This window comes from Castor canadensis, chromosome 5 (assembly GCF_047511655.1).
Source record: "Castor canadensis chromosome 5, mCasCan1.hap1v2, whole genome shotgun sequence".
In the NCBI taxonomy this organism is placed as follows: domain Eukaryota; kingdom Metazoa; phylum Chordata; class Mammalia; order Rodentia; family Castoridae; genus Castor; species Castor canadensis.
Window position 1 is genome coordinate 68,333,749 of NC_133390.1, and position 27,940 is coordinate 68,361,688.

Genomic DNA, 27,940 nt, shown 5'->3' on the forward strand with positions numbered 1-27,940 from the left:
ACAGAAATGATGATGACTAAGATGCAAGGATCATAGGCAGGACTTTGTGCAGCTCTCATGTGACACAGGAGACATTTGCCCTTGTTTAGTCAGTGGGTTAATTCGACAACTATTGACTAAGCACTTAACTACTACAAAGCAGTATCAGGAGCTGGGGACCCAATAGTGAATGAGACAGACGATGGTTCTACCCTGGAGGAGTATACATTCTACAAGAAGGATGGCAAATAAATAAGCAATAATGATTTCATTCCAGGCCATGATTAATGTGTTTGGAGAAAAGTGGTAGAAATCTTGAGAGGGGGCATCCTTAGATTGAGTGGTTGGAGAATGCTTCTGAGCTGAAACCTAAGGCATGAGCAGGTAGGTCAAACAGAGAGAAGAAAAGTGCAAAGGTTCTAAAGCAGGGTGTGATTTGTATGTTCCTGGAATAGTAATAAGGCCAGTCTGGCTGTGGCACTGGGCCCATAGGGAGAGGGGAGAGAGGTGAGGTGGGAGAAGCTGGCAAGGACGAGCACATGCAGGGCCTTGTAGGCACTGAGAACTTGGGTCTTTTCTCTTCACTTCTCTCCTTCTCGTTCTTTTTTTGCTTTTGTTTTTGCAACAGGGTTTCATTACATAGCTCAGGCTGGCCTCCTCCTGTCTCAGCCTCCCAAGTGCTGATAACCGACTTGTGCCATCACACCAGGCTTGTATTTTTTTTTTCTTAACACAATGGTGACATTGGAGAGTGTTACACAGGAAGTGACATGCCAGATATGTGTCTTACAAAGATTTCTCAGGCTACCATGAACAGAAATAGATGGCAGAGCAATAAGAGGGGAAAGGAGAGAGGGGTAATGATGCTTACCACTATAGTCTGGGCACAACTGAATGTAACTAGGATGATGACAATGCAGACAGAGTAATTAACAAAGGTGATATATGCTGCCAGTAGAACCCACAGGACTTGTAGGGACTGGGATAGGAGAGGGAAAGTGAAAATAACAGAGACAATTCCTGGGTACTTTGGTTTAATTCCCAAAAACCCTATGGATGGGTATGGCTGGAGCCATGCTAATGGCCCAGGCTGGAGTCACTCCCAGAAGGTGCTTCCCTTGGACTGGATCTGGGCCCTAGATGAGTCCCATGTCTCTTTGATGAAACAAGGGATTCGGGCAAGTCTACCAAGGCCTGGAGTCAGAGGTAAATAGACTGTTGTGGAAGTCATCCAGACTGGTCCATGGATGCTAGCCTTGAAATATTTATGCTATTTTCCACACGATGTTGTGTGGTAAAGTGGTTGGGGAATGTTGCTTATAACACACACGAGTATGAAGGCTCTAAAAGTCCTGCACACACCTTAACATCACTCCACACACAACACTGCCCTAGGCTCTTTATGTCTCTCCCTGGTACTTCTCTGGAATTCAAGCAAGAGCAACAAGAAGAGTTGACTGCTATCAGCTGAGCACTTCCCTTGTATGAGGCACTTTATAACATCATCCTGTGACTCACTTTATATGGTGCTATTTTAACTTAGTGTTTATATGATCCCTTCTGTTGTGAGTTTGCTGACAGATCAGACAATCACTTTGCAAAAAAACGCAGACATCTTTTTGATCATATGTATAGTATCAGCAAGGCTCTCTCACAGTATTTCTTCATGGAGTCTTTCAGGTAAAGACCAGAAATTCTTCACTTTATCACCTCACCTTCATTGGCTTAACCCACTGCAATGAACAGTCAGTGTTTCCTCCCTGTACCACAGCCTCCCTCCTCTTCTCCCAGTCTCCTCAGCACTAGTTTCCTGCTTCCCATTCACTCCCACCAGTTCTAGGATGAGAACCATTTGGAGACAGTTCATGCTTTGAACACCCTCAGTCTTAGAAAATCCCAAACCTTCAAAGAGAATGTTGTGGCTTTCTGAATGTAGCTATTGTCCCATCTGAGGCCACAGACTGGAAGTCTAGAGCCTGTAATAGCACTCAGCTACCTAGAGTCAACCATACACACACACACAAACACAAAGACAGATAGACACACGCACACACACACACACACACACACACACACACACACACTCACCTCACCAGCATAAGCAAAAAGAAGACTTTTTCTGGAGTTCAAAACGAATCACCAGGGAATGAGGCTTTACATCCGGGCCACTGTAGCACAAGTAATCACAGTCACTAAATGACAATGCCATTACACTGGGAAAATGATAGCATTCCCTGGAAAAATCACCCAACCACAACTGAACATAGCCACTGGGGAGGAACTGAGCATCCCTCCTCCAACCTGCACTGCGATTCAACACGCAATTTAAGCAAGGAATGAAAGCCTTCTGTTAGACCAAATCTACACGGGGAATTTTGAGGGAAAGTGCAATTATCTAAGCTGTAAATGACCAACACAGTGGGGTTAATAATCCTCAAGAATTCAGGGTTCTTACAGGATTTCATAGCATATCACCACCATGGTTTCTTTATTTTGTTGTATATAAAAAAAAGAGCGCCTAAAATGGGGCACAAAATAAAGAGCTCCTGAAACTTTAACAAGATGCCATTTAGCTTAAATTAGACACGGCCTTTTGTAGATAATAACAGGAGAACTCTCTTCCAATTGTACCACCATGAACAAGCTCTAACTTTGTAACTGTCCTTTAAATAACATGACCTATGAGTAGCTTAGGGGATTTTATTAAGAAATAAGTCTGCAGCAAGCACTGAATTTATTATACTCAGCCTTTAGCAAAGGCTCAGATATCTGGCCTCACTCAAAACACTTCCCAGTTTCATTCTTTTTCTAGTCCCATCCTCCAGAAAGGAAACTGAGAAACCCAAAGGGAGCCCATACTTGAAGTGGGTGCTCCCTGTGCTGGGGTCTTCTTTGATCATCAGTCAACCCTGGTGACGTGCAGAAAATTACTCTTCCGTTGAACACGATGCAGACACCAATTAATGCATAAAGTGAAAGCTTTGCCCTTAAAATAAATACTTAACCAGGAAATCTGCTTCTTTACATGTGGCTGTGGGCAAGGCCCAGGCCACACAGGAAAGGAAAGAAAACAGAAAATGCCAAGAAGGAAAGACGAGAGAAGGCAGCAAGGCACAAATGGACACACTCCCAAGATTCTTGGGACTTTAAGAGAAGCCAAGGGAATTTTCTGCCTCTGATGTAGACCTCTTCCTGTCCCAATTAATTGTAGTATCATAATTATAGCATATAGTGAAGAGTCAGGGTGGTGAAGACCTTGTAGAAGCAGAGCCAGCAATCTGAACACTTGTAAATCAATGTCATGCACACAGTTTTTGCCTCTATGCCAATTTAGCTTTTGTGAACTGGCTGGGCCACTAAGAAGCTACAGGAAGCCACCCCAAGCCCTCCAGATCTTACCCTCATGGTAAAGGGGACTCAGGTATGCCTGAGTCTATCATCTGTGCTTGGGGTGGGTGCCTGTATTTCTGCTTCAAATGATTTGGTTGCTCCAACAGAAATTCTTTGTCAATTTCACACTAAAGTTTAAATGAGCCAAGTACCCTTGGGAGAGTAATCGGGAATTCCTCTGGACTGTCATTGAGTTCTCCATCCATTTTCTTTCTTTGTCACAAACGTTATGCTACAAACTTGGGTCCTTTCTCCATAACTGAAAATATACTTAGCCTAATCCTTACAAAACTACTGCACATGCTGGCCATGGCATTTGAGAGGGAAAAACATCGCTTATTTTTGAAATAAGGTATAGAATGAATAGTGAATAATGAATGACATACATTTTAAGTTCAGTAACGGTTAACTTTCACAATAATTAGAATTCAGTGTATTTAGGCTCAGAAAGAAGTCAGGGCAGTATAACAAAATTTAAACCCTAAGCTAAACTAAAGCATTAAATTAAGGGAAATTTACAATGCATTTGCTTTTTCTCATTAGTTTCCACAGGAATTGTTTTTGAGGGATGTCTCACCATATGAAGTATAGGTAGGTGGCCATTCTCCAAGTGTTGGAATTTAAATCAGATGTATGTGTGTGCATGCAAGCAAGCCTGTATTACATATGTGTACACATGCACAGTCTATCCTGGGACACAGTTCAATTTTAATCTATACAAGTACCCTTAGTAGGAAAGATACATGTGACATTGGGCTGGCCTCCCATTCAAGACCCACAGTTGCCTCAATTTTGCGCCCTGGGGTTATCTACTGAGATTTGGGAACAGGAGCACAGGCAAGCCACCAAACATTTCAACAGAATTAAAACATCTGTGTTGACCTCTGCTTCCTTCCTGAGTTCACCCCAACAAGTCACTTGATTTAACTGCCAAGGTCAAAGCCAAAGACCAGTTCTCTTAGATAAGCAATAAGAACTCATAGTTGACTCAGAGACTAGGGCTAAGCCATCAAGACAGGAAGTTTTATTAACACCTGTTGGGGAAACTCTGGATCCTGGTCATGGGCTAAATAACATGGTGAGAGGCAAGGATTCCAGAGAACAAAATTCAAGTTCAAGCAACATTTTCAGACAACTGTTTTTATCAACCATTTGCAATGCTGCATTGCTATCCTTAAAATAAAATTTGAACATTTACAAAAGTCAGAGGGTACTTTTGTTTTCAATAAGTCTCAAATTGCATACTTTGAATTTTGGTTCTTTTTAAAAAGATTCCTCACTCAATCCCAGCATCCAGCATTTCTTGTCCAGTGTTGTTGCATAGCTGGCATTTGAAGTGGAAAATCAAGTGATTCTTTTATGCAAATGGCATCTGTGATTCCAGGGCATGAAGACTGTTGAGGTGCCACCCTCTGGACGGCTTGTATTGCCCTCTACACACAAGTGCAGGGCACAGAAGGCCTCCTGCTCTCATTCATTCTGTTTTCTTATTCTCGAGTCAGACTCTCTTTCCACCTGTTTCTTCCTAAGTGGTAAATTAAGCAAGAGCTAATCAAATATCCTAATTTCATATGCCAAGTATGGTGGCTCAAACCTGTAATCCCAGCTACTTGGGAGGCATAAATAGAAGGATTGTGGTTTGAAGCTAGATGCAGGCAAAAACATGAGACTGTCTGAAAAATAACTACAGCAAATAAGGGCTGGGGCATAGCTCAAGTGGTAGAGTGCCTTCCTAGCAAGCTTGAGGCCTTTTTTTTTTTCTTCTTTTATTCATATGTGCATACAATGTTTGGGTCATTTCTCTCCCCTTCCCCCACCCCCAAGCTCAAGGCCTTGAGTTCCAACTTCAGTACTACCGAGAAACCTAAAATCCTAATTCCACTAATTAGAAAAATTTGACAATCCATCCTAGAACACTCGCCTCCTTTCATATGGGTAGAATTCAGAGCTTACCCACTCATCCCCTATTTTGAGATAAGGGATCTGGTGACTTGCCCCAAGGTCACACAACATGTGGTTCACACCTGTATGCTGCTGTCTGTCCTGGATCATTTGCCCCAGCCTTCTCTGGCCAATAAATGGAGGGTTCATTCAAAGCCAGCTCCCATCGTGGTTATCTCACCTCGGTCATGGAGCCAGCCAACACTGCGCTGCTCGACTTGGCCTTCCAGGGCACTTCATAAATTTGCTCACCTGCTGCCCACGTGTGCGGCTTAGGCCAGTCCCCTGAGACAGTTTAAGGCTGATGAAGAATGCTGGGGGGGATGAGTGAAGAGAGGCTGAGCATTGCAGAACTGTGGGCTGGGCTGAAAGGCCCAGTGCCAAGCAGACACTGTCTAGACTTAGCTGGCCTCTTCCAGCGGAGGGGCCAGTGGGAGGAGGGGAGCCAGGCCGGAAAACCTGTCGCTTTTTGTTCAGCTAATGCAAACACACGACAAAAGCTGGGACAGGCTCCAGGCTGGGGGTGCACTCTGTCTGAGACTTTTCTTCCTGGGGCTGTGGGCAGAGGAAAGTCCTACTAATCCCAATCGGAGAGGGGCTGGGGATGCTTTTAATTCCTGGGTAATCACAGTTCACCAGCAAGACTGAGATGGGCAGGAGCCCAAAAGAGCACTCTCTTGGGGGAAGGGGAGGACATCATTTTAAATTTCCATCTGTATCAGTTTCTCAGAGGCCCTGAGGCTCCGAATGTTGTAAAATGTACAGAGAAATGGCCACCACAGTCCAATAAGTACCACATGACTCAGAGGTAATGTTGGATTTGGGGAGCTTTGCAGATTAGTTAGGGAGGAAAGGTGCCCTTTCCTCCAGACAGCAGCAAGATCTGTGCCAGGGCACATGGATTGGAGGGCCCTACCTGCCCTTTCAGCTGGGCAAATTTGTATAGTCAACAATCTGTACAACCATCCCAGCAACTAGGTTGGAGTTTAGAACCATCTTGTAATTTGGCCTTATTTAATGTGGAACAGTTATGAGTATATCTGAAGGAAAAAGAAATTGCTTAGAAGACTCCCGAGTCAGCGACTGTTAGCTGCAAATGCTCTGGTGTGACAACTACACCCCAGAAAGTGTCAGAGAAGCAGCCTGAGCCGAATCCAAGTGGAGACCTTGACCACGTCCATGTGGCTGGTATTTGACTGGCCTAAGTGTCACTTCCAGCACGGAAGCCATTTATTAACTCATGTAACTTGAAAAGTCAAATGATAGGGCCTGTTCGGTGCTTAGTCCATTTGCTAGCAAAAGTGTCCTTATTTATTTTTAAAGTCATTGTCAGTGGGCTTAGGCCACTGAACTTTTACCTTGGATTTGAAGTCCCGGGTTTGCATCCTGGCTTTATTGCTTTTCTAGGTGGCTGTTTTTGGGTAAGTGAGTTCTCTGAGCCAGCTTCTTGGTGGATAAAATGAAGATGACAACAACTATTTATCTGATTTTGAGAATTGAATGAGATAAGGCTTGTAATGTTCGTTCTCCCTCTTCCTGCCTGCTCTCTGGCTAACCCCAGCCAGGGTCACTTCCTCTTAGAGGCTTTCCTGGGCCCCAGTGCTGAAGTAAGTTCTCATCCCTGTCCTAAGGCTTCTCACATTGGGCTACTCTGTCTTTAAGAATGCTTGGGATTTAGTTTTGAGACAACAAAAGCAAAAGGCCCCATTTCTTTGAGTGATATTTCCCAAAACTAAAATTTAAAATTCATTGCTAGGCTATGCTATGGGGACCACAGCAAGAACATATAAAGATGACAACCAAGATGTCCGGGGGCCACCGGAGAAACCCAGGAGAAAGAAAACTCCATGTAGAAAAACTCTAGGGGACTTTTATTACCCCTCCTTTTGCCTTCCTCCTGGTTCTTTTCTTTCCAGTCCCTTTCCCTTCCCTTTGTTTCAATCTCTTCTAGTGTCAGTCCCATTGCTTATGTACAGGAGGTCCTCCATGAGCACAAAGTTTTTTCTCTGGGGGAATGAGAGCACTGTGGCTTCACAGAAATTTAAGGGCAAGATTGGCTCATTAGAAGCAAGAGTTCTGGTATAAATTCTGAGCACCATAGCATTCACTGAAATAACCTCTGGAGAGCTTCAAAGAGGCAAGAGAATTCTGCATGCTATTAGTGCACGTGCCTGTGCGTACTTGCATTTATATACGTATACACACACACACACACACACACACACACACACACACACACACCATGGCTTTTGGTGTTCTTCCCATCAGTAGAGATGCCGTAAGAATGACAGCCAACACTTCCGGCATACACTATGTGCCAAAATACTCTTCTAAGTGCTTTACATGTAGTAGTTTGTGATTTGTATTCAAGCCCTCTGTAGATGAGGAAACAGACCCAGAGGTTCTAAGCAACTTCCCCAAGATCACGTGGCTAATAAGGGCAGGAATCTGGCTTCAAGGCCTGAGTGCTGACAATTAGGTTATATTCCCTCTCAAGGATGTATCCATAAATGGAGTAAAAACAGGCGCCTGTGCACAAATACAAATACAAACTATACAAATACAAATGACGCTTACTGGATGCTTCTGTGTAAATTGCAAATTCTCTTGTAGACATCATTTCAAAGTCAAAAATCCTTTTGTGTCAGTGCCAGGTAGGGACTGGTAAAAGGCACTTCATCTCTTGCAGGTATCTTCTTTGAGTATTAACTAGGTGTCATGAGTAGACGAAATCAATCTGTTCTGTTACCTGAGCAGGTAGATGGCAGAGAGAGCTTCATTACCATTGGACTGATGAGGAGAGTGAGTGTAAGGAAGATAAGTAACTGGTACAAGGTCTCACAGCAAAACAAGGTTAGAATTCAAACCCAGTACCCTACCCCAAAGCCCTCACTATTAAGTGAAGCTCCAAGTCAGAGACATTGGGTGACTTTAAAAAGATGATCTCGGATAGAAAAGGGCTAAGCAGGACTGTTTCATTACTCTAAATGTCACTTTCAATAACAAAAGTGCTCTAATACAGCACACATGTGCACATGTGCAGGCATATGCACATAAGCAGGCACAGTAGTGGTTCATGCCTGTAATTCCAGCACTGGAGAGGCTCAGGCAGGAAGATCACAAGTGTGAGGCCAGCCTGCACTACAAAGCAAGATCCTGTCTCAAAAAACAAAATAAAATAAAACAAACAAAACAACCTCCCCCCCCCACCCAAACACACACAAAGAAAAACAACCAAATATGGGCCTCCATCATGGCACAGCTTTTTGCCACGTGTAACACGATTGTTTGGCAAGAGCTTGGCTGATCACAAATAGTGTTTGGGATTACAGGGGACCTCCAAGAGGTCATAAATCCAGACTTAATTCTGGGAATAGTTTAACAGTGATGGCTTCCAAATGAGGATATAAAAATCTCTGTCAAGAGATTACATGGAAATCTTTCAGCCACAGCAGGAAATGCAAATTTATAGGGCATATTTTTGTATTCCAACTGCCCAGAAAGCATTCTATTAGCAAGTTAGTGCCAGGCTCTGCTAATGCAGACACTGTTATCTTTGACAGCAGCAGCTCTTGGGTTTTAGCAAGAGTCACTGTTTATTTCATCAGAAGAGCCAAGAAAATTCTCATGATCATATTTTGTTGGTGGCCAACACTAGAGGGTTTGGCTTACTTTAAGGTGTTCAGATTCATCCAAAGAACTTAAAAGCTTGGTCCAGAAACTGCTAAGTGCTATTTCCCTGACATTTTCCAGCCATTTGCTACCTCAGTTCTGTCACCCATTGCCCCATGCTGTCTTTGTCATATTCACACAGTCCTGAGCTCTACCTTCTAATTATCCTAATTTGGGCTAAACATTTGTCATTGTCAACTTGGATTGACTAGTAGGAATGGCAAGTAGCTTTCATCTCACATACAGACCAATGGATAGCTAATGGCGGCATAGAACATGGTTGAACAGAATTTTCAAACCTCCTCCAGGTTCAGCAAGAAAGAATTTTATGACTGATTAGCAATGTCTGTGTCATGAATAAGGGAATAAGGGAGAATAAGTGGTAACATGAAGGCCACATTTGTGCCATCCCTGCAGGCCACTTGTTTCAGAGTGTTCAAAGGTACTTATTTTTTATTGCCTATAGTATCTAATAAACTTATCACATAGTGTGTGAATGTATGTGTGATTGCTGGGGACAGAACCCAGGGCCTTGCACATGCTAGGCTAGTGCTCTACCAAGAGTTACACACCCCTAGCCCTTGGTTTTTTGAGACAGGATTTATCTTGCTGTGTAGCCCAGGCTGGCCTTGAACTCATGATCTTCCTACCTTAGTAGCCTCCCAAGTGCTGGGATTACAGGTGCCAGCATACCTGGCACCACATACTTCTTGAATTAATTTGATCATTTCTCTGGAAGGGAGAATGAATTTGTAGTTAGCTATAGAACGTCCTTTCCTACCTACTTCTTAAACCATCCCTACATTTTATACATCCTATCCAGGGCTTTGACATCTTGAGGATTTTTTTGACCCTTCCTTTTTCAAAGTGTCCTAATATTATTTTATTTAAACAAAAAGTTAACATTATTTTCTGATAAAACATAAGAAAAGCTGCACATGGCACACACCTGCAATACCAGCACTTGGGAGGCAGAGGCAGGAGAATCACAAGTTTACCTAGGGCTACACAGGAAGAACCTGTCTTAAAAATCAAAACAGAACAAAAACAAAACAAAAAGCTTAGAGAATATAAAAAAAGAGAAAAGAATACAAGAAAAGAGAATGGAGCAAGCAATAAAATTATCCCCAGTTCCACTACCTATAGGTAACTTTTTGTAAGCACAACTCACAGTGGTACACATGGTTGTGCCATGATTTTTTTAACCCTTCTTCTTTTGGATATTTAGTCACTTTTAAGTTTTTAACTATCACAAATAACATTATTGGTATCTTATGCAGACTGTTCTTAAATGTAATAATACCCAGGTCAAATACAATGACTGAGATTCTTCCTTAACTTAGTTTCTCAGTGTAGGTTGCAGTGAGCCCTAGAATATTCATCCACAAAATAGTCAAGGAAGCTCCCCAAAACTGGCCTGAAGTTTACTAAAATGAACTCACATCAATGAAGACTGCATTTAGTTGCGTTAGCTGTAGGCCTTGTACCTAACAAGGAAAACAATTTTCTACTATAAGGACTGTTAATTACAAGTGAAAATGCTTAAAATAATATCCAAATTGCAAGTTTCATGGAGAGGGTAAATTTACCTTTTCATTAATTATTAAAAGTTCATATTGTCAAAACGTGGGTTAAAAACCTGCCAGATCTTACTAGGGAGCCACTAACTAAGGCAACTGAGAGACTGGACTGGTTAAAGGGTAATCATCTTTGGTTGAGGTCTCATGAAATGTACTAACTCATCACCCTATTGCTCACCGCCTTCATTGTAAGTCTTCTCACACTGAGTTTACAGCTCCTTTCTGCACCCTCCCTCTTGGCTGGGTAGAGGCTACCTGGGAATATCCAGATGTAAAAGTTCATCAAGCTACTAATTAATGATCTGTGTATTTTACTAATGTAAAAGATTTTTCATAATCAAGGGGAGGCCCTTGATTGTGACGATAACTGCTGTAAAGATACTTGTTCACCATGTCCTAAGAATATACACTGTAGCTGCCACCATTTAAAGCACCTGCCCCAACCTGAGGGCCAAGATCATGGCTTCTACTTCCGAGATCACCTGCTTTCCATTATGTCTTAGGCTTGCAGCAGACAATGCTACCTGACCAACACCGTGATGGGAAGTCCTGTGCCATTAATGGCTCACTCTTGGAGAAAACACCCTTACTAAAGTCACAGGGGACAGAGTTGGGCACTTTGGAGAAAAGTAGGCCTTGACCTCCAAAGACATTAATCATACAAACTCAACCCAATGAAGATATCTTATTTAATCCTGTAACATCTGGTTTTATCTGGGGACAGGGTCTCATGTTGCCCAGCATTCACTCAAATGACCCTTCTGCCTCAGCCTCAAATAGCTGGGACTATAGGTGCACATCATCATGTGCAGATAATACCTGGTAATATTATGCTAAATAAATGTACATGTGCTAGGAGTGCTCTGCTGGGTGTCCAGTTATTTGGAAAGGAGTAGGAAAAAGAAACCATGTCTTTTTCACTTCTTGTATATGGCCATTGGTACTTAGAGTTCATCCACTATTTTTCATTCTTGTAGAGCATAATGTCCTGCCTAACTGACTTTATTTTCTTCTTTGGGACATTTTCTCTGGGGTCATTGTGTATACGTCAGTCCATTTCCCCCCATCTTCTTCCCTTCACAGCTCCTCCCTCACTTGCTTCTATGAGCCTGGAAACTGATGCGTGCCTTCTGTCACCCAATCCAGAGACTTTCACAGGAACTGTAACCTGTCCCCCTTCTAAAGATCTCAGTGCAAGGACCTCGATTTGCTGGATGCTTGTCCATTGTTTGGGCTATTCAGCAGTGACCTTGCTATGTTTTATCATCCCAATTTCTAACAGTGGTCTTCACAATCGTAGCAGGTAGTTAAATTAACAAGGGATCATTTTAGAGGCCTACATACAAGTTTCAGCTCTAAGGAGCAGCGGTCCATGGCTGTGTGTTACACTCTAGGCCTCCCTGGGTCTACCTAGAACAATTCTAAAGAATGCAGAGGAGCTCCCAAATCAGCTAATGAAACCCAACCAGTTGACTTTCATGGGTAATAGGGTGTAAATGGAGTGAAATGGTGTGGCTTTGAGGGATAAAGCCCTGATAATTGGCTAGCATGGCATGCCTACACTTAAGCATGGTGCATCTATCTGTCTGTAGAACTGTTACTGTTTCTCCTTACTTTTCTCTTAGGTGATGCACTTAGAGTTCCTGGGTCAAATGTGGATCACTTTGAACAAGCAAGCTGATTTGTAAATCTGTTCCTCAGACAGATTACAACAATGACGTTCTATACTTGGAGTGCTGGGAATCACAGGAGAGACAACCACTAAGAGATCTTCTTAGTGACAGAGATCCACTGACCAAGACTCCAGGGTCACACAAACTAACACCTGAATTCTCTACACCAGGCCTCCACCACCACACCTTCTCAAGGAGCTGCACTGACTATCAGTGGGAGGGGATGGGAGAGGGAGCAGACCCTGTGAAATTGTTGTTTTGCTGTTGTGGCCTTCCTATGCAGAGTGCTGTTCAAATGCCAATAAATGTATATCTAGGGACATAAGCACAGTCAGCCCCTCCTTTATGTACTCTATAGTGCATACATGTGTGCTCAGATGGATGGGGCAGAATTTAGATGGTGGCTAGCTGAATGGATACACAGGTGACAGAGTAGTGACAAGGAGTAGACAAGAAAGGAAGCAATCAAAAAACAACTCTGAAGTGCCAAGTAAGATACTGTGGCAAACACTGAAAGCAATGTAACACTTTCCTTAATGAGATTTGTTAATAGTTTCTCAAATTTAACCAAATGGGATTTATACAGATGCATTAACAAGGATGATGTTTACGTTTTTTTCCAAGCTTGGAACACCTCCAATTCTGAAAGTTTGCGCCATAGACTTAGACTTTTTCAAATATCGGTATGACTTGTAAGGCAACCACATTTTTTTAAATGTAAATTAAATCTTTGTGCTCATATTAAAGTAGAAAACACCAAGAAACTTCACTTTATTTTCTAAATTTCATTTTTAAAAAGTTCAATAATATCTGCATGATTTTAGCTGATCTAAAGTTTACTAAAATCAATTCATGCCAATACAATATAAATACCACATCTGAGTATTTGCTGAATGTCCATATAGTTAACAAGGCATAAAAATTTTCACTGCAAGTACCATGAACTACAAGATATAATGCTTAAAATATTTCCAAATCACAAATCTCCTAAGGAATGTGTTATTTTACCTTTTCATTCATAATTAAGGGTCTATTATTAACACAAAGATTAAAAACTTGTCAAATGTTACCTATAGGATTAGACAATAAAAGTTGGATTGATTAAATGATAATGAGCCTTAATAAACTGGAATTATGAAATATAACCTATCATGTCTACCCTGACTTCCTCCCTGACTTATCAGCCTCTCTTCTGTACCAGCTCCCTTGGTTTTCATGCCTCAGCACTTCTCCATTTTCCCTCTTTCCCTGCAGATTTTGCCTGGGAATTTTTTTCAGAGCACTGGATGCTCTTCTAAAACCAGCAGGAAATTGCTGCTGCTGGGGGAACTTCCTACCAGGGCTAGGCTTTTCCCTGCATTGTGTAATTGTGTATCTCTCTCTCTCTCTCTCTCTCTCTCTCTGTGTGTGTGTGTGTGTGTGTGTGTGTGTAGTGCAGGCTGCTGAGAACAGATCCCAAACCTTGGGCCACACACCCTTGTGGTGAGTAAACCCACAACCTCCTTATACCTCCTATTTGCATTCCAGTTCACAAAGCCATTTCAACACTAGCTAGCAATTCTTAAGCCTGCTGTTACACCAGGGATTCACCTCATTCATCACTGAACCAGCTGTCTTTTGAGGGCCACACAGATAGAGGAGTGTTCCTTAGTCAGGGCTCGGTTCACCTTGAAGGGGTATATGCTTTCCAACTTATACTCTGGAGAACAAACTGATGGGAAGTAGGTTGGAGTTACAAAGGTACAAGGAGCTGGGTTCAGATCCTCTTGCAGAAGTAATCAGGTGTATGACTTTGGACAATTTAACTAGTTTCCTTAAATCTGTTCCTTCCTCTGTAAAATGGGGATAACAAAACCTACCTTACATGGTTGGGGAGCTTTTGTAGAAATAATGAAGGTAATACACAAAGGCAATGTCTACTACATAAAGTACCTAATGAATGTGAAGCCTTCGTGCTTGGAAGTGGAATGGGCTGGTGATTAAGAGCCTGGGGTCTGGGGCTGGACTTGGGCTCAAATCCTTCCCCTTCCATGAATAGCTGAGGGCATCTGATAACTTATGCAAACTTCTCTGACAGCTTCTCTATCATTAAAATGAAATTTCAGTACAACACATAGTAGACATCTAATAAATTTGACTTTTTTCCATTTCACGAGGAATAAAAATAGCTTATTTCTACTTCAACCAATGATGCAGTGAGTTAAATGAGACTTCAGTACAATGTGTTTTCTGTTTTTTATTTTTAACTCATGAAGACTTTGTATGCACTTAGGAATTCTGGGGCAGAGTCAAGTCGAGATGCTATGGGTGGGGCTAAACTGTCATAAAAGAAAAAACTCAAAGAGGGGAGTATAAACCACCCACCAGGGAGCGATTTCTTTTGTAACTCACATTCCATTTCTTCTCCCTCATGCTTTTTAATTCCTTCCACATTTCCTGCCATAATTATCAAATGTTTAGTTTCTGACCTCACTTTTCTGGAGACTACAGCCCAGGGAATTTAGAATTGTTTATTTTCTGTCCATAAACCTTTGAGTTAATGGAAGGGCTTGTGAGCAGAGGGTTTGTTGGTTTGTTTGTAGTGTCCCAGGAAGGTCACTGGAGTTGAAAAGAAAACAATACAAAAAAGAAAAAAAAAGTACCAAAAAAAAAAAGCAAACTGAAAAGGCAGAGCCCCCAAAGGCAGAGCCATGGATTTCTTACACTTGCACAACGTTAGTTTAAGGAAAATTTTAGACTTATAAAGGCTGTTATATGGCAGATAATAACAAAAAAATCCCAAGGCACTTTACAAAGAAGAAAATAAATTACAGAGAATCATCGCCTAACTTTAACTTTATAAAAGAGAAAGGAATTTTTACTGTGCTCCAAAAGAAGCGCTTGATCTTACCCCCCAACTCGACCCGCCCCGCTGCCCAGGAGAGACTTGGAAAGGAAAAGTCCTCAACTATTCTCAATTTCCTCTGGAGTGAAAGGAAGAACTCAAGGCGCCTTTTTGAACTCAGCTGCAGCTCTCCCCACCGCCTGGGTCCCAATCCGCCTCGTCTGTCCCATCTCCCCTTCTCCATCCTTCTTCCATATTAGGAGCGGTGAGGCTCCCCTGACGGCCCAACTTCTCCTGATTCTGAGATTTAAGTCTGGTAAGCTGGATTCCTGCTCCGAGCGCCCCTGATGAGCTCCACTCCACCCAAGTCTTGGAAACTCCCAGTCTCACCCCGGAGTGCATCCCCAGGACGCACGCTCGGCACCCCGGGACGAGGATCGTGGCCCTAGGATCCGCGGTCGGACTTTAGTCTCTCACCTACCTCGGCGTGGACCCAGGCGACGGCCACCAGCGCGAGAGGGAGCCAGAATTTCCACATCTGAGGAAGAGAGAAGAGAGCGAGACTGAAGGCGCTGGGCCCCGGGCCGACCCAGGAAACTTCGGGTCCCGCAGGCTCGTCCCCTCCGCCCAAGCACCCTTGGCCACCGAAGTGGCCCGGCCACCTCACCCCGCACCCCGCGCTCACCATGATCGGTCCAAGGCTCCGGAGGGCGCGGGGCACGGCAGCCGCAGCGAGCTCCAGGCGAAGGTGGGAACCTCGCCGATCGCCAGCCTCGGAGGAAATCCGACCTGGGCTCGCCGCCCCTTAAGACCCCTCCTTCCCCCGCCGCCTGCCCCCCAGCTCCTCCCCATTCTCCTCCCCCTTCTGCAGCAGCGGCCCCAGCGGCTCGGGCCCCCTCCCTCCTCCCGCCCCGGGTTGCCCCTGTGCGTCCTGGCGCGGCCGGAACCCCTCTCCCCGCGCCGCCCCGCCAAGCAGCCCTCGGGCCCGCAGGACGCAGAGGCGAAGGCAAAGCGGAGTGTCCCGGGGGCGCTGCAACAAAGGCGGACCCGGGAAACAGCCGAAACCCCACCCCCGGGAGGGCGGCTGGCCTGCGGCAGCCGGGACGCCAGCGGGCGCGGGCTGCGGCGGTGGCCAGGTGGGCGGTACCGCGGGCGTGGGGCGGCCAAGGCTGGGACCCCGCCGCCCAAGCAGCCCCCGCCTCCACCGCTGAAAGAGGGGTTCAGCGGCCCTCGCAGCCGGGGGACGAGGGTCACTGTAGCCAGGGGCAGGGAAGCGGGCCCAGGGGCCGGAGACCCTCCTGTGGCAGAAGGCAGATTGGGTTCAACTGTGGATTTCCTAGGAGAGGGTGTAGGGTGCGGCCGACCTGCTCTGCTGAGAAGATCGAGTCCAGGTTGTCTGGTCCAGGAGCCTTGTCCGCCTTCTCTCCTCCGCCCTCTCCTCACCTGTGCTTCTGCCCCGGTTATCCCAGATAGCCTCCCATGGCCAACTTCTAGAGGAACTTCAAAGATGATAGTGCTGTCCCCCGAAATTATGGTGTCTTTCCAGCCATGAGTCCCCTCTCACCGGTGCCAGAACGAATCGACTTGGTACCTCATATTTAAAGGCTCTAGGGCTTTTTCCTCTACTTCTTTCAGTAGTTACCTCAAAAACCTATCTCCTTTAACCAGAGACCGTTGTCAGTATAGGTGGCAGTTTTCCTCCTGAGATTTCCTTTGCATACCTCCACTCGTATTCACATGTTCGTATGTTCACTTCCCTAGGCCAGACCTTCATCTCCCTCATTCAGGAATTCTGGAAACCACCTCTGGTTGTGCTTGGCCCCAGCTCCACTCACCTTTCTGTCACCACTGCTGTGCCTTGCCACATTCTCTCACTACTTGGTTTAGACATTATTTTCCTCCCCTTCTTCCTCCACTGACAGACTTTCCACCCTCTTCTCCTACAGTGCAACCTTATCCTGTCTTCATCTACATGGCCATACTCCCTCTGCTCTAATCAGGCCATGAACTCATCACGGTCACTCTTTACCAAGGTTTGTTGAGTGCGTACTGTTGAGGTTTTAGGGAGCTTCAAAATAACATTCATGTTCCCAAGCATGTCAAGAATCTATTGAGCTAGTGTTGGTAGTAACACTGATGAAGAGAAAAACCTTGGCTTTATTCCTGATGTAAGCTAGAATAACGACCATGACTTTAGAGCTGGAGAGCAATGGGCCCACTAGTACTGCACCCCAGAACTGAACATGCCCGCCCAACACACATACTATCACAGGCAGAGTTGGAAAACTTGCTTGTGCAAAATGGGCCATGTAGGAAAGCAGAAACATATACTTCTGGGACAGACCTGCTCCCTAAACTTGAGCGGGGAGAGCAGCACACTCCTGCTCCCTTATTATGGTAACAGGATGAATAAATGTCCCCAACCAGCTACTCTTCCCCAATCACTGTGCTAGGATTGAAGAGCTGAACACTGATATATAAAGTCTGGCTTCTGTCCTCTGATAACTCACAATACTTTGTGTGGCTTGCACAGCACTGTACCCCTTAAAGCTGGCATTCCTCCCTTGCTCTGTTTGTCTATTGAAATTCTGTTTTGTCATCATTGGTGTTTTCAGAATCCCTAAAAAGTTCTATGGCATCGCTAGCACCTTTTCTGACAACAGCTTGGCAGAGTAGAAAGTACATGAGGTTTGAGGTCAAAGCAACCTGTCCTCTTGCTGCTATTTACTAACTGCTTAACCTTCCTCAAATTACTTCGGCTTTGGGAACTTAGGGTTCTGAATCTGACAAATGGCGATGATAATGCCCTTCAGGGGATTGTGAAATTTAAATAGATACATTATGAAGAGTCCCTGGCAGGTAGATTCTAGGCCTCTATAAATGGTAGCCATTATTATTTCATTGATCTGCTGTGCACCCTAATTGCATCTGGCACTCTGTGCCAGATAGTATGAGAGCCATCCAAAATGTCTTATTTAGTTGTCACAACAAATTGAAAGATATTTTCTTATTCCTTCCATTCTTAAATGAGAAAACTAAAACTCAGAAAAATTCAGATACTTTCCCAAGGTTATAGAGCTTCACCATTTGGCATTTTATTGCATACTGTTATACTGTGTTTAACACTTACTCCCATACTTGTCTTTGATTCAGAGTATGGTTAACTCTCTACAATCCACAAACAAAAATAACAAAAGGAACTGCAGGAAGGAGTTGGCAGCTGTACCAGTGAAGGATGCTTTGGTTTCAGGTGACAGAGAAGCCAATTTAAATTACATGGCTGTGCAAGGAAATTGAATTTTTTGACTTGCATAGCTGAGAAGTCCAGGGATAAGACTAGGTTGAGGTAATCCTTCAGCTGGGAGTTCAAATGAGGTCACCAAAGATGAATTTCTTGCCATCTCTTGCTTCAGCAGACTCACTCTATCTCTAGGTTCCCCAGAGTGGCTCCTTGGAACTCCTGTAGGCTTTAAGGATGGTGAACTGATTTGTGTAGGGTGGTCTCTGTATGTGAGGGAGGTAGCTTTTTTCTGGGGCTGCTACAGAAGTCCTAATATATACTTTTTTAAAGATCAAATTGAGTTTCTTGACACCTGCAAACTGACCACAGTGATTGGCTGATGGGAATTCAGCCAACGAGAACCTACCCTTGGAGCCTTCCAAAAGACCAGGCTACTGTTGGCAGAAAAAAACAGGGGATGGAGACTGATGATAGCCAAACAATGTCCACTATAGTAGTGAGTCAACATCTTACACTGAAATCAGTGCTCTCCAAAGAAGGATGTGGGGCCTCCAGAAGGTTGGAAGAGAATATTAGAACTTCAGTTTGTACTTATTTCCTATCTAAAAATGGAAATCTTTACCAGTATGTACACTGGCGCCCAAATTTGTTTGGTATGTCAGGCAGTCATGAGTTAAACACCATTTGCCAAACACCATGAGGAGAGAGTGGGTGTTCTTCCCCACAAAGGGACTGATAGCAGCTAGTCCCTTTAGCAGACTATGATGTACTGCAGTGTGCCCACTTAAGTGGATTTCTATATGATATTATCTAGTTTTAACTAAACTTGATTAAAACCATTGCAGCTAAATAATCACAGACTGAGCGTGAAGCCTTTTCTTATCAGTAAGAAAAGAGTAGAGCTGCTTCCCCCCTTCTGAAAAGAGATTGCTGTCTGCCACATAACAGTAAAAACGGCAATCAATAAAAAAATTCAGAAGTAGCAATAAGGCTATTTTAAATTATGGATTCAGGGACCACTTTAGCTCAGTGGCAGAGTACTTGTCTAACATGTACTTGTTGACACCCTGGGTTCGATTCTCACAGCACACAAAAAAAATAAAAATATGGATTTGTATTCCTTATGACTTGTGTCATCCGCATAGGATGCCTAAGGTAGTGGTTTACAGTACTTAGAATCAGCAAGACCTTTAGAAGCAGGTATCTGCAATATAAAGGCAAATCCTATCATTTTTTTCTGGTGATGTTTAAAGATATATATTACTCAATTTAGGACTTTAGAAAATTTCATTCAATTCACTAAATGTTTAGAGACTTTCTTTTAAGTTTCTTAATGGCAAAAGATGAACCCTTTGGGGGAAATAATTAGTATCTGCTTTAATCAGGAATAATAGAAATAGTATGGGAAGAACAGAATGACAAGCTAAAATGCATCCTTCGGTCAGCACATACACTTGGGATTGATCTGTACATATATATGTACACATAGACAGATAGACAGATAGATAAATAGACAACTAGCTAGACAGACAGACAGTTGGACCTTCCTATCCTGGGGTTTTACATCCACAGATTCAACTAACAGCAAACAGAAAATATTCAGAAAAAAATTGTACTTGTAATGAACCAGTGCAGACTTTTATCCATGTCACTATTCCCTAGACAATGTAGTAGAACAACTATGGCATTTACATTTTATTGGGTATTATAAGTATAATTTAAAGTATATGGGAAGATGTGTGATAGGTTGTATATAAATACTACACCATTTTATATAAGGGACTTAAGCGTCATTGGATTTTGGTACCTTCGGGGTGTCTTGGACACCAGGATATCAAGAGTTGACTGTGTATGTATTGTTGTAGATTACCAGAAAAATCCAAGCAAACAAGTATTAAGCAAATTACACCATGTAGAAAATTTGCTGCATAGTGAATGATAATATAGCTGAATCAAATGTTCTTAGATTATTACATTGTCTGTTTCAGTGATGAAATACAAAAAGAATTTGTTTTGTGAGCAACTAAGATAGCTATATATCAGGAGAGAATCATTCTTAATAATATATTTCATCTTTAATGAAAATTATTTTTTGGAAGAACTGTCCACAGGAGTGACTGTTTTGAATGGGGATGAAGAAGGGTTCTGAGTAAGGGTCCACAGCCAGGCTCATAGTGAACCCTTCACACATTGAAATATAGCAGAGTATTTATAACTCTTAATAATGACCTGGGAACTGACTGAAACTATTTTCTTCCCGCTGAAGCTCACAGATGATCTTAGTACAGAGGCCTTAAATGTTATCAAACTTGTAAATATACATCTTTGTTTGAAATAAAGGCAATTGTTCCCATTTGCTGTCTTTATGGGACAAGAAGGAGAAGGCTACCTATCCTACCTATCAGATTAAAACAAATCCACATCCACTTATCACATATCATATCAGGATAGATTATGATGCTAATAAGGACTGAAACAGCATTTACCTTTTTAAGAGAAATGTGCTCTGCATGTAAGTAAATGTAAAAACGATAAAATAAAAAAATTTAAAAGATCGAGAATACAAAAGTTAAAAAAAAAGAAATGTGCTATGGAGAAAATATTTTGAAATCTTATACTTAGAAATGCTTTATAATTAGGTGATTTTTGTCTTCCAAAATAATGAAAGTGTGGCACCCATATAACTTTCATATGTGCACATGTTTAAAACTTTGGAACAGATTTTAGTCTGTTAAAATTTTTCCAACTAAGAGTTCCAATAGTTTTACTCATTTGTTAAAAATATAAAAATGCAACTTTTAATTAAATTGAAGAACAAGTGATTACAGGGAAGATGGAAATTTGCTAGACATTGCAAAGCCTTTTCAAGGTTGATTCCTAGGAATGGAAAATGAATGTGAGTGAGTAAACCAACAGTGCACATCTTCCATCTATACATATGCTTTTGAATGTGAGCCATAACAGAATCTCACAGACCAGATGCTAAGACCAACATGGCAGCAGGGTTTGTTTCTTCAGAGGCCTCTCTGAGCTTGCAGATGATCTCTTCCTCACTGAGTCCTCACATGACTTTTTCCCTGGTGTCTCATCCTCTTCTTTTTGGTAGTACTGAGGATTGAGTTTGAGACCTCACACTTGCTAGACAAGTGCCCTAGCACATGAGCCATGTCCCCCAGTCTTTTTTGTTTTCAGTTTGTTTTTCAGAGAGGGTCTCTTGCTTTTGCTGGGACCAGCCTTGGAACTGTGATTTTCCTATCTCCACCTTCCAAGTAGCTGAGATTGCAGTGTGCTAGCATATCTGGCCCTCTTCCTCTTCATAACGACATCAGTTCAATTTGATGAGGGCTCCACCTTTATGGCGTCACTTAATCTTTGTGTGTGTGTGTGTGTGTGTGGATAATGCCCTTTATTTATTTTTAAAAATTTATTAACATATAATAGTTGTACAGGAGGATACACTGTGATATTTACATATGTGCTTACAGTATATCTTAGATTTACTCCTCCATCATTCTCCCTCTTCCCCCCTTTCCCCTTAGAACAATTTCAGCAGGCTTCATTCTTCTATTTTCATATATGAATATAAAATACATCCACCATATTCATCCTCATTCACCTTTTCCTTGTGCCCACCTCCTCCCACTGGTACCCACTCCTGCAAAAGACTTCTTTTATTCTCCTGCCCTTTATCTTATTTTAAATGTATATTAATGGTCCAAGTGTGTTTCACCTTGGTACTTCAGGCCTATATTTATCATGCTCTAATCAAATTAACCCCCCATCACTTACTGATTCTCTATCACCATGCTCCCCTAATATTTGACAGCTTATGGCACAGTATGTCATATTATATTCACATATAGATGGGTTGTCTCAATATTTTTCATTCTCTAACATTTTCTTCCCTCTCCCATCTCCTGTAGTTCCATCAGACAGACTCACTAGTACAATTTTATTTTCTCTCTCACTATATATATATATATATGTGTGTGTGTGTGTGTGTGTGTGTCTGTATATATATAGATATATATGATCAAATGTACTTATATATACATTAAACTTATATGACCTCACTTATCTTAATTACCTCCTTAAAGGGCCTATCTCCTCCCTCCTGTAATATTTTTATGGTTAATTAATCACATTCATTGTAATATTTTGAATAATCATTGATAATACCTGTGACAAAATGCTTTTATCAACATAATGGGGAGATAAAATATTTGTTAAATATTTATGTATTTATTGCTGTATCCAGAGCAATGCAAAATTTAAATGCATGTCTATTCTGCCTTGTTTAAAGGTCTAGAACCACACAATCTCCTCTAAGTCAACTTTGGAAAATTCTGTAAATTGGAGAATAAATTTTCATATTATATTCACAAAACTATGATTCATGATAATCCATTGCTCATCATGAACTTGACAAGTCTCTTCAACTGGATAAATAAAAGGATTTTGTAGAATTTTTAAGTGTCATGATATTTGGGACTTGTTCATTCTTTTTATATGCAGCATGGTTTCACTCTACTTCAAGTAACAATACCCAATTTCCTTCCTTACCATCCTCTTCTACTCTTCAACATGTATTTGACCTCACAGAAGACTTGGGACAAACCAATCCATGCCTTTCATTCTCTGGCCACAGTGATTAGTTCAGAGTAGACATTTGACCAAAGTCAGCCCAACAGGACTATTGAAATCCAATCCAAAGACTTTTGTTCTACCCACCAGGGAGCTAGCTGACCTTCTCTGTTGCAGGCCTGGGTACTCTATACCTGAGTCTGAAGCCTGGCATAGGGCAACCCAGAGAGGCAGAGCCAGGGGACGGAGTTCAGGAATAACATCAGAGCCTCAGTTGGAACTGTTCCTCATCTAGACCTAGACTTTTTAAGTTTGTCCGGTTGTCTATGCTCATGCCTCTTAATTTTTGTGTGTGCGTGTGTGTGTTATGTATGTATATATGTATGTATGTGTGACACACATGAAATAAATCCCAACTGATCATGAGGCCATAAATATTATAGGAGTGTTTAAAACAAGCAGACATTATAAAAATGTGCACTAATTCTTTAAGCCTAATATTTGTAAGTGTTCTGAAATACAGAGCTAGAAGAGGGAGGTGATTTTCTTGAACATCTACAGAAGAGCAAATATTCTGTGTACAGCACAATGCTCCTTTCTCCGCTGCCCACCTTGCTGTAGACATGGGAACATATACTGTTCACCACACCTTTTATACATGTCACTGAATCTTTCCTTTGGCCTATGCCAACAGGGAACTTACTGGTGAGGATTCTGGATAGCTCCTGGGGCTGAAGGAGGAGGTGGAGGAACTAATGATAGTCTCAGGGATTCAAATAGGACTTGTGTTGGCTAAAAAAGCCCCCGCTGAGATATACTCATTTACTGAAACCTTCAAATGCTACCTTAAATGGCAAATGAGTGAATGTTACCTTGTATGTCAAAGGTGTGATTAAGTTAAATATCTTGAGTGATGGTGTTTATCCTGGGTTGTTGAGGTAGGCTGTAAAGGCAGTCATAAACATTCTTATAAAAAAGAGGGGGTCCTGGAACAGATGAGCGCAGAATATTTAGGTGAAAGTGAGAGGAGAGGGGAGATAGGGGCAGGAAGAGTACCTCAGCCAAGAAAATTAAGCATGCATTAGGGAAGCTCTGAGAGAATGGCTGTGGAGCACTCCGCTGTGGTTTGAATCCACAGCGCATTGATCACCCTGCCCATGCTGAAGGTATTAAACTACAAATTGAAGGTAAAGGTGTGGAGTCTCAATCCATTAAAAACAAAAATTTCTAGAAGGTGTCTGACCAAAAAGGAACCCCCAAGTGACTGCAGAGAGAAGCTGAGAGGACCAAGCTGAGAAATCCAAGGACTTAAATGACTCGCCAGAACTTTGTTTCTGGCTAATCACTGGAAGAAGGTGCAGTCCAAATAACTTTCAGGCTTCTGCCAGGAAGTTTTTCTTGCAGCCATAAATGGCAACTTTGCACCTTTGAAACCTACTTCCTGGAGGATCCAAAATGGCTACTGGGACATAGATGCAGACTATGTGAGCTCTGGGAAACAGGGACCTTGCTGAGATGCTGGAGACACACTTGTCTGAGGTAAAGCTCCAGGGAGCCCACCACAGGAGGTCTCCAGCACCACCAGACACCGGCTCCAAACCTGCCTAGGAGATGCAGACAAACAGGACTGGATGCTAACGGAGTAACACCAGAACTACTAAGACTGAAATTCTACTGTTCCTGAACTGAGCTTTTTTTTTCTTTTTCTTTTTTTTCCTCTTTTCTTTAAGTGTTTGTTTGTCTTGCTCACTGTTTGATTGTCCACCATCTCTCCTTATTGATTTCTTTAGTTCTCCATTTTTTTCTATTTCTTTTTCTTTTTTCTCCTTTCGTGGTCTTGTTAGATTTTCTATTGCAAGTTAGCTAAAACTAAATTACACATAGATCAGGGACAGAAACAGTACCAAGTGGAATGATGAGAAGATGAAAAAGGGATGGAAGTCATTCTCCCCCCAAAAATAAATTAGTACAGGATTCAGAAGGAAATGAAAATGGATACTCAGATCCAGACTCCAACAAAACAAAGATAAACTACACCAAGGAACCCAATGAACCTCACAAGAACACTCTGAAAGAAAAAATCCTGCAAGTAATCAATGAGAATTTCATAGAGATGATACTAGACATGGTCAACCAAAAGGTACAGGAGGCACTCAAGAAATTCTAAGATAATAAAAATAAAGAATATGAGAAAACACAAAAACAAATAAATGAAATCATAGGAGCCCTAAATAAACACCAAATTGAAACTGAGATCACCATAAACAGAGAGATAAATGAATTAAGGGAAAAAATTGACAATATTAAAGAGGAAGTAACCCAAGATATGGAAAACCTGAGAAAAAAGAATGAAACAGAAATACAAAACAAAATGAAAGACCACTCCAGCAGATTAGAACAAGCAGAAGACAGAATCTCCAAACTTGAAGATGAAATGGTAATTAAAGGAAAAACTGAAGAACTTTAGTCAGACAACTCAAGAAGACCTGTGAAAGGAATATGCAAGAACTCCATCAAAAGACCAAACCTGAGAATCATGGGCATTAAAGAAGAAGAAGAAGAGGTGCAAGCAAAAAGAATTTGTAATATATTCAACAAAATAATAACAGAAAATTTCCCAAATCTAGAGAAAACTATGCCCATTCAGGTATAGGAAGCCTCCAGGACACCAAACAGACTTGACCAAAATAGAACTACCCCATGACATATTATCATTAAAACAAAAAACACAAAGAATAGAGAAAGAATATTGAAGACTGTAAGAGAGAAAAAAACAAATAACATACAAAGGTAAATTCATCAAAATCACAGCAGATTTCTCAATGGAAACCTTAAAAGCAAGAAGAGCATGGAGTGAGGTATTCCAGGCACTGAAGGAAAATAACTTCAATCCAAGGATACTCTAGCCAGCAAAACTATCATTCAAAATAGATGGAGCAATAAAAGTCTTTCATGATAAGCAGAAACTAAAACAATATATGACCACCAAGCCACCACCACAAAAGATTCTTCAAGGAATTCTGCACACAGAAAGTGAAAGCAAACAAAACCATGAAAAGGACAGGCAGTACCAAATGACAGGAGTAGAAAAAGCAAGAAAGTAGAACATAACATCAATTCAGCTGCACACAATCAAACCCTTAAACAACAAAGACAACTACATGACAGGGATCACTACATATCTATCAATACTAACACTGAATGTTAATGGACTTAATTCCCCATCAAAACACACTGTTTGGCAAACTGGATAAAAAGGAAGAGCCAACAATCTGCTGCCTACAGGAGACCCATCTTATTGATAGAAACAAGTACTGGCTGAGGGTGAAAGGCTGGAATAAGATTTACCAACCCAATGGCCCCAGAAAACAGGCAGGGGTAACAATACCTATCTCAGACAAAGTGACTTGAAACTTACATTGATCAAATGAGATAAGGAAGGACACTCCATACTAATAAAAGGGGAAATACACCAAAAGGAAATAACAATTATCAACCTATATGCATCCAATGTCAATGCACCCAATTTCATCAAACATACTCTGAAGCACCTAAAAACATATATAGACTCTAACACAGTGGTAGCGGGAGACTTTAATACCCCCTAATACCAATAGATAGGTCATCCACACAAAAAATCAATAAAGAAATTCTAGAACTCAATCACACCATAGATCAAATAGACCTAGCTGATGTCTGCAGAATATTTCATCCAACTTCTGCACAATATACATTCTTCTCAGCAGCTCATGGAACCGTCTCCAAAATTGATCATGTCTTAGGGCACAAAGCAAGCCTTAGCAAATATAAGAAAACAGAAATAATCCCATGCATTCTATCGGATCATAATGCATTAAAACTAGAAATCAACAACAAAAACAAGAGTAAAAAACATGCAAACAATTGGAAGTTGAACAACACATTGCTCAATGATCAGTGGGTCATTGATGAAATAAAAGAGGAAATTAAAAGTTTCCTGGAAGTTAATGAAAATGAAAACATGACCTACAGGAACCTATGGAACACAGCAAAGGCAGTTCTAAGAGGAAAGTTTATAGCCATGAGCAGATATCAATGACCTAATGCTACATCTCAAACTCCTAGAAAAGCAAGAACAAGCAAATCCCAAAACAAACAGAGGAGAGAAATAATAAAAATAAGGGCTGAAATCAATGAAATAGAAACAACAACAACAAAACATACAAAGAATCAAAGAAACAAAAAGCTGGTTCTTTGAAAAAATAAATAAGATTGACAGACCCCTGGCACATCTGACTAAAACAAGGAGAGAAAAAACCCAAATAAGTAAAATCAGAAATGAAAAAGAGGAGATAACAACAAACACCACGGGAATCCAGGAAATCATCAAAGACTACTTTGAGAAACTAGATTCTAATAAATTTGAAAATCTTGAAGAAATGGACAGATTTCTAGATACTTATGACCATCTAAAACTGAACCAAGAGGATATTAACCACCTGAATAGATCTATAACACAAAATGAAATTGAAGCAGCAATAAAGTCTCCCAAAAAAGAAAAGTCCAGGACCTGATGGATTTTCTGCTGAATTCTATCAGATGTTTAAAGAAGAACTGATACCAACCCTCCTTAAACTGTTCCATGAAATGGAAAGGCAAGGAACACTACCTAACTCATTTTATTAAGCCAGTGTTACTCTCATCCCAAAACCAGACAAAGACATCTTCAAAAAATGAGAACTATAGGCCAATTTCCTTAATGAACATTGATGCAAAAATCCTCAATAAAATAATGGCAAACTGAGTCCAACAACACATTGGAAAGATCATCAACCATGACCAAATAGGCTTCATCCCTGGGATGCAGGGGTGGTTCAACATACAAAAATCAATAAATGTAATAAACCACATTAACAGAAGCAAAGACAAAAACCACTTGATCATCTCAATAGATGCAGAAAAAGCCTTTGACAAGATCCAATAGTACTTTGTGATAAAAGCTCTAAGAAAACTAGGAATAGAAGGAATGTACCTCAACATTGTAAAGGCTATATATGACAAACCTATAGCTAACATT

The 27,940-nt window shown here is 41.7% G+C and overlaps 1 protein-coding gene across 1 annotated transcript in view; it reads right to left on the reverse strand.

Moving 5' to 3' along the window:
* Positions 1 to 15,895, reverse strand: part of Fstl1 (follistatin like 1) — a 51,420-nt gene extending 35,525 nt beyond the window's left edge. The window contains exons 1-2 of the mRNA XM_020162146.2: positions 15,745 to 15,895; positions 15,541 to 15,597 (exon numbers count right to left, since the gene is read on the reverse strand). Of these exons, the coding sequence (XP_020017735.1) occupies positions 15,541 to 15,597; positions 15,745 to 15,747 (60 nt within the window). The 5' untranslated portion in view covers positions 15,748 to 15,895. The remainder of the gene's footprint in view (positions 1 to 15,540; positions 15,598 to 15,744) is intronic.
* Between the last annotated feature and the right edge of the window lie 12,045 nt (positions 15,896 to 27,940).